General features: G+C 47.0%; 1 protein-coding gene across 1 annotated transcript; it reads left to right on the forward strand.

Annotated features, from left to right (window-relative positions):
- The first annotated feature begins 2,115 nt into the window (after window positions 1-2,115).
- LOC109741617 (anthocyanin regulatory C1 protein-like) lies at window positions 2,116-3,189 on the forward strand. The gene is made up of 2 exons (XM_020300697.4): window positions 2,116-2,372; window positions 2,489-3,189. Exons 1-2 carry the CDS (start codon window positions 2,240-2,242, stop codon window positions 3,028-3,030), a joined length of 675 nt encoding a protein of 224 aa, XP_020156286.1. The 5' UTR covers window positions 2,116-2,239; the 3' UTR covers window positions 3,031-3,189.
- The last annotated feature ends 4,743 nt before the right edge of the window (window positions 3,190-7,932 follow it).

Consider the following 7,932-nt stretch of genomic DNA (forward strand, 5'->3'; position numbering starts at 1 on the left):
TATTCCATGCATGGTATGTCTAATCGATGAGTTATGCATGACTGTGCATGTAACGTGTCCGCAGGTTCCACTGGATTCTGCTAAGTATTGAACTTCACACCTACAGAGTTCTAATCATGGACTCTATGGATTCGGATCCAAAGCGTTGGGCCGACATGAGAAAAATGCTGCAAAAGTAATTATTTTCAATCATTTGAGCTCTATATCGATCGATCTCTTTCGTTCATTTCCTAATATCAAGTAACTAATAACTCCCTTGTTCATTTAATTTTCTTTGCCCTGTAGGGTTTGGAGACGGTTCTCAGAAGAAATTGTCGGTGAATTCAAACATGAGCTAGATTTCAGAAGGTTAGTTAATGTGGATAAGCAGCCACCGGGGACCAATCTATGTGGATACTATGTTTGTGAGAACATCCGGAGACACACCTCTGAGCGGAAGGCATCGGATAGCGTGCGGAACGCGACGGATAACTTGCGGAGGAGGCTTAGTCTAGAAGCTCGCTTCCGACCAATTCAAGAAGAATTAGCAGGATTTTTCATGAGGGAAGTCATCAATCCTAAAGGAGAACACTATACCGAGGACGAAGAAATTTATATGCATACCCGAGATTGAAACTTGTTCGAAGTTGTATATGGTCATCCATCCTAATTGTGTATGGAAACTTGTTCGAAGTTGTATATGGTCACCCGAGATTGAATATATATTATATATTCCTCTTGAATTCTTCTTGTTTGAAATTTCATATGCATGTATATAGTAGCGTAGAATATGTGTACTGAAACTTCATCAAAATTAAAATAAAACACAAAATAAAATATAAAAGAAATAAAACACTACAAATTAAAAAGAAACCAGGTTTAGGGGGGCTAAAACCCTAAACCTGCGGAGGAGGCCTTTAGTCCCGGTTAGCCACGAGAACCGAGACTAAAGGTCCTCCGCCCCGACGGACCATTGGCGCCCACGTGGACGGGCCTTTAGTCCCGGTCAGCCACGAGAACTGGGACTAAAGCCTTTAGTCGCGGTTCGTAAGAGGCGCGACTAAAGGGGGGGGGGGGTCTTTAGTCGCGCATATTTAGTCCCGGTTGCACAGCCGGGACTAAAGGCTGTTGCGAACCGGGACTAAAGGGCTTTTTTCTACCAGTGGTCAACCGTTTCCCCCTCCGTGACACGGCGATAGCGACGTTCGTAACGGGGGGGTAATCGATATACCACCGGGGTATGTTTTTTTAGATAAGGCATAATTATCTTATGCAAAAACAAAAACTAAAATAAAGTAAAAATAATAAAATAAAGTAAAATAAATGTATGCCGACGGCAAGGTCGCCAGCATATCTGTGCACACACGGAGGTGCAGTCCCACGGATCGATGACGTGGCATGGTACACGGATCGATGACGTGCCAGAGGGGCCTATGCCGACAGCTATGCCGTAGGCATACCTTTGCCATAGATAGTATAAAGCAAAATTGAAAATAAAAGTAAATAAACATATGCCGATGGCAATAGCTGCGCACACGGATCGATGACGTGGCAGAGGGGCATGGGCCAGGTCTATGCCGACGGCTATGCCGTAGGCATACCTCTGCCATAGATATGCCGACGGCCGCGGTTACCTCCCGTCGGCGTAGTTTCAACGCCGTCAAACGGTCAGCACTGACCGGGTAGGTTGGCCCGGTCTATGCCGACGACCGCGCCTATGCCGACGGTCTCCGTAGGCGTATTTCGAGCGGTCCCGACGGCCTCGTCTGTGCCGACGGCCCCGTCGGCATAGATGGATGTATGCTGACGGCTTTTCTACGCCTACGGCCTGTCCTTGGCCGTCGGCATAGGCCCATCTATGCCGACGGGGGCCGTCGGCATAGAGGAGGCCGTCGGCGCAAGCAGTTATTCTGGTAGTGAAAAACGGCCGCGCTGTTCATTGCACAGATGGAGTCTTCCTAGCCTTTTGATCCATCTAACTCTGAGATAAGTGTCGCTCACGATGGCCGTGGGTTGAGGGTGCAAAGCATGTCCACGTAGACGCGCTACTGTACAATGATAACAGGTCCACGTTGACGCGCTGGTGAATAAATACGGCAACAACCCCGCTGCCCGCAGATGACAGACCCTCGCTCACTCGCTCTCTAACACAACACCCACTGGAGAGAGAGAGAGAGAGAGAGAGAGAGAGAGAGAGAGAGAGAGAGAGAGAGAGAGAGAGAGAGAGAGAGAGAGAGAGAGAGAGAGAGAGAGAGAGAGAATGGGGAGGAGGGCGTGGAGTGCCAAGGAAGGGGTGAAGAGAGGGGCATGGACGAGCAAGGAGGACGAAACCTTGGCCTCCTACGTCAAGGCGCATGGCGAAGGCAGATGGAAGCAAGTCCCACTGAAAGCTGGTACGTTCTGCTACTAATCGACCGAATCCCTAGCTTGGTAGACACTAGACAGTAGGAGTAGAAAATGGAGAGCTACCTGAACGTCAGTAAGTGACGCGCGCCAAATTGATTTGCAGGTCTGCGGCGGTGCGGCAAGAGCTGCAGGCTGCGGTGGCTGAACTACCTCCGGCCGAGCATCAAGCGGGGCAACATCTCCGACGACGAGGAGGAGCTCATCGTCAGGCTCCACAGGCTCCTCGGTAACAGGTGGTCGCTCATCGCGGGCAGGCTGCCCGGCCGAACAGACAACGAAATCAAGAACTACTGGAACAGCACCCTTGGCCGGAAGGCGCTCCCGGAGCGATCTGCCACCAGGATGGTCAGCACGCCATGCGCCTCCCCCGGCTCCGTCTCCTCCAACTCCGGGGCTGCTACAAGCTCCAACGCTGCGACGCCCCCGTTGTCGGCCGCAGTGTGGGCGCCCAAGCCCGTGAGGTGCACGGGCGGCCTCTTCTTCCACGGGGATGCGCGGGCCGTGGGAGGAGACGGAGATGAGTGCAGCGGCAGCAGCTTGGTGGCATCGTCGGGCGGTGGCGACTGGATGGACGACGTTAGAGCCTTGGCGTCGTTTCTTGAGTCCGACGACGACTGGGTCAACTCCCTGCAGATGGCGGATTAACGCTCACACTTGTTTTCAGCACGTGCACGTTTATCACTACGTACGAACAGGGAGCTGTATCGTACCCCACAAATGTAGTACGATACAGCTCCATGTACGTACGTAGGCTTCGTGCTGAGTACTGACTAATGAGAGTAGCTACCTGTGACTTCTAATCATACTCACACTCTCTCGAGCTGTTTAGATGGATGGTGTATAAGTGGGTGTGTTCAGCCGAATAAGTGTATGTGTGCCTACACGAGCATCCACATTTTGTATTGTATTTTTAAATAAGAATCTAAGTGTACTTTAACGTGGCTCTAATTTTTTTCTTTGAAAAGAAGGATATCTACCGATCTCTTTTTCTTTGATAAAGATATATGCCGACCTCTGCATCGAGAAGTGGATGGATCTAGATGACAATAAATGCCTAAAAATTGGATGGATGTCGGTGTCGTTGGAGACGTACTTTGTTGTAATACTATGATTTCCTCACTATATAGGTGTATGTTTTCTGCACAGTTGACTCGTGTCAAATGGCAAGGGAAACAATGCTTTGTTTTACGATTACAAAGAAGACACCACAACAAACATCTCCCACTCTACCAACAATCCAAGAGGTGGCTCCTCGTGAAAAGCATTCACAAGAAAATGGCCTACCCGCGGTGGTTTGATGGCAGTGCGTTGTGTTCATGATGATAGTAATGCCATGACTATCGTTGACGCCACTGGCGACATAGCCACTGGCAGTTGTTTTCCTTGTTGAGACGCTGTCGAAAAGCTACGGGCCTCTTCAACCTCAACTAATAAATACCCCGTGAATTTCACTGGATGTGCCTTCTTCCTTTCTGTTTCTAATCTAACCCCGCCACATCAGTTCACAAGAGTCTGCCTGTAGATGTAGCTTTACTCTCTCTATATTAATGTGATTGCTTTCCCAGCGAAAGCCCTAGACCCAGCTTGGTTGGATCGGGAACGGCGACCGCAACAAAACATATATGTGAAACGAACACATAGATACTCTCTTCGATCCAAATTAATTGTGGTAACTTTAGTTTATTACTAAAATTGTACTAAGACTGTGACAATTAATATGGATCGGAGGGAGTACATTGGTTTGATAGATTGATGTTTGGTGAAGTCCTAAATTTTTTCTTCTAGGGTCATTTTGTACACCTTCAGTTCCAAAATAAGTGATGTGGTCTTAATTTAAATTTAAGCTAAAACCACGAGACATGTTTTGGAACGAAGGCAGTAGCAATTGAAGACCGTTCCGTCCAAACATTTAATTAGTCTCTATCTGTTTCTTTGCGGGGGTAATTTGTACCTAACAAAGAAAACAATGATTTGACAAATGTGTTAGAAGGTACAGCCTCGAGGACATGACAACTATAGCATTTAATTTCTTTTGGATGTTACCATACCAAACGGGTTGTGAATGAATACGACTGGTTAGCATTTAATTTCTTTTGGATGTTACCGTACCAAATGATGGCCGTTTTCCTCAACATGCACAGCATAGTGATAAGAAATTTGAAGCAGATGGCCACTGGCTAGCCGTTAGCGAGCCTGTGTGCATGACCCATAGTGGAGCACGTATACACAAGCTAGTGCCCATACACGGTCATGCCAGTGCACGTACGTACAAAGTCGAAAGCAAACCAAAACACATGTGCCATTTTTGCATGTGGCCACTGGCCAGTCGACATATACGTATGGCAGCTAGGTAGGTAGGCCTGTATATACATGGGGCATTGCCACTGTGATGAGATCGACGCGGCAGTGAACAACAGGACATTCATGGCTCTCAGCACGCCGCAGTGAAAACGGTGCGTCACCATCGATCGATGCCAGAATTTGATTTTAGTTCATGCCTTTTAGTGAAAGTAAATAAATAGGACAATGCAATTTTTTATGAAAGGGACTCTCCCTGTGATATGGTGTAATCGACACCAGGGATGTAGTATTCCTCCTCTCAGCTTGTGGAAGTGGAGAAGTCGAGGGTGATAAGGATTTGAGCTGATGACCCAGGGCCTCAGTACTAACACGTCCGGCCGTGTCATCATTTTCCACGCCGAGGACAAAAGTGAAGTCCGAGAGATGTGGGATCACCCGTTGGCAAGGCTTGTGCGCGACCTCAGGGATCGCTAGGGTGGTTGGAGTGGCGGCTTCGGGATTCATCTTTATGATGAAGGGCATCGGTTTTGGTTGCTTGGGCGGCAGAGTCGTCGACAAGTCTGGTCCTCGGCCTCATGGCCGGTGTGTGTGGGGTTGAGGTTATGTATGTCAGAGCGGTTGGCTCGTTGGGTACGCAGCCTCGGACCGGGTGTGGGGGTGTTTCGGACTTGTATCAATTTTTGGTTGTTTTCTTTTTTTATAAACTGGTTAATTCTCTTGTTCTATATGAAAAAGGCAGAGTTTCTGCAGGTTACTCAAAAAAAGATGGAAGAAGGAGATGACGAGAATGTGTAGTTGCGGTAGCTGTCGTGGTTAGTGTGAGAGCCAATAGTGGGGGCGATGGCGGGCGACTGAAATCACGGTAGAAACAACTAGTGGTAGAGGAAACAATCCGGCAAGATTTGGACTTCGTAGACCGGGTAGAAATATGTATTGATATTGAGAAAAGCTTCAAACTCACATATATGCTGAGCTCGAAACTGGGTAGAAATATGTACTGTATGTCGCTTTTCAAACCAATCTAGGGTCCCTCAAACCTCAAGCCCTACAATGTTGAAGTTGCCAGCTCCCACAATACTGCAATCTAAGGCTCTGCCTTCTTTGAACATTGTGCCAAGGTACAAAATAGTTTTACTTCTCCAAGAAGATCTTGGCTGACCTCTGCATCAATTGAAACACAAAGAAATGCAAAACATTAGGCTAATACAACTGCGTCAAATATTATTATTTTTTGCAGGTTATTCATGTGGATACGGATTGGAACTGTATGCGGTGAAACCCCACCCAAACTTTTATATGGATACAACCACAGTAAACTAGCCAATGGATAATAGTTCATCTTTATCATAAAAGCAACTGAAGTTCTCTTTGGCGGTGATAAATCATACGTCATGAAGACTGTCCGGTACCAATAACCGTGACAATGGGTAAGAGTTCAACTTCATCACACTTGTAACACTTCTTATGCCAAGCCTCCTGTCGCTTAGGCAACTTATTTTTATTTGTTAAAACCACACCACACTATAAGTGCCACACAAATATCTTAATCTTTTAAGGGCACTTTAAGTCTGTCAAAAGACATCTTCACAAAATGGGCTATACGTATCATCCACCAACGGGAGGGCAGCAGTAGTGCTTTGCCTCCACTCTCACTCTCATGTGCATGCATCTTCCACTCCTCCTGCCAACACCATGTTTGTATAGGATGGTTACGTTTGTGTTCGGCCATGTCAGAATCAGACCATTTCCGTGTAACGACAACTCCGAATCCCTCTCTGTAATTTCACTGCTCGAGCTCTTTTGGTTCCTTCCCGATCTTCTCTGTTTTTGGTCAGACGAATTAAATGGTAAGCATCCATTCAAGATACTATCAATAAAGATTAATCACCAAGTTAAAGGCTATTTCTGGCTGCTCTTGCAGCGTCTGCGGCCTTTGTTGTCGAGTCTGCAGTGGAGTTCGCCCTGCCGTGCTGCTGGCAGCTGTGGAAGCATCGGAATGCTGTCGTTTTCCAATGGCAGGAGCCCTCCATTGGTCGGGTACTTAGCTGTTGCCGAGAGGATGCGGTGTTATGGTGCGGGTGGTTGCCAGCTGCTCGACGCTCTCGAGTGCTCTCTATCTCTCTCTCTCTCTCTAGTTGCGTCCTTGTCTGCGATGCATGGACTGCATGTAGGTGTGCCTGGGTGCCCCTGCGGAGCTTGTAACCATATGGGATTTTAGCCCATTTTGATCAAATATATTATTCCCATTTCAGTTACCTCATGATTCTTGTCTAGCTCGGAAAAAAAGCAAACAATGGACACACTCTCAAATCATGGACTAACAATCCTCTGACTCAGATTGTATGCATGACGTGCCATCAGATCATTGTACGCTACGTTGGAGACTTCCACACCATTTCCTGTCCTAACCCTAGGGAGAGACGAGCTACCAAATGGATAATGCTCCCCATGAACACTAAAAAATGAAAAGGATAGTAAAAAAATGTTTTTCTTTTGCAACAAGCATTAATGAATTGACTACATATGTACAAATGTTCATCAGGAAAATCATTTATGCTATGGGAAAAAGGTCAATGCTCCAAAAGAACTAATTTTGAAAGCATTTAATCTGCTTCTTTCCCAAGACATTAGATATGTTTTTTCTTCAGGAAAATTTTCACATATGTAGATAATCCGTCAATCCGTGTTGCCAAGAAATTTCAGAGTTTTTTGATATTTTTACTGTTCATTGCGTATGCATTTGAGCCAGTGAGAAAATAGCGTCGCTAATAACACATTATAGCATTTTGAGCATTGCCTCCCTAAATAAATCAGTGTACAACGTGTCGCTAATTGCATATTTTTAGCCACGATATTTTCTCATCACACGCTATTTTTTCCATTGATTTGAGCTTGCGAGTAAAAGGACGCTTTTGATTAAACCCTTGCCCTTTATTGTGAACAGTTCTTCTTCGGTACAACCCCTGGAAACATCAACAGTGCAGATCGTCCTATACCCCTTCACCTGAAAACTTAAAAAAGGGTAGGATGCTCATTGCCCCTTCCCCTCCCCTAGCCCCGCCCCCGCGACGTACCCACGCGGCCCGTCGACGTGCGTACGTGTACGCGCGTCCGACAGCGTTTTTTACTGTGGCGACGTACGTATGTCTAACCGCGTCGGTGGTCAAAGAGCGTCGGTGGTCAATCCGCGCGTCGGTTGGTCAATCCGCGCGTCGCCCGGTGAAAGCGCGTCGTGGCGCGTGAACT

The sequence above is a fragment of the Aegilops tauschii genome, chromosome 4, assembly GCF_002575655.3.
Source record: "Aegilops tauschii subsp. strangulata cultivar AL8/78 chromosome 4, Aet v6.0, whole genome shotgun sequence".
Classification (NCBI taxonomy): Eukaryota; Viridiplantae; Streptophyta; class Magnoliopsida; order Poales; family Poaceae; genus Aegilops; species Aegilops tauschii.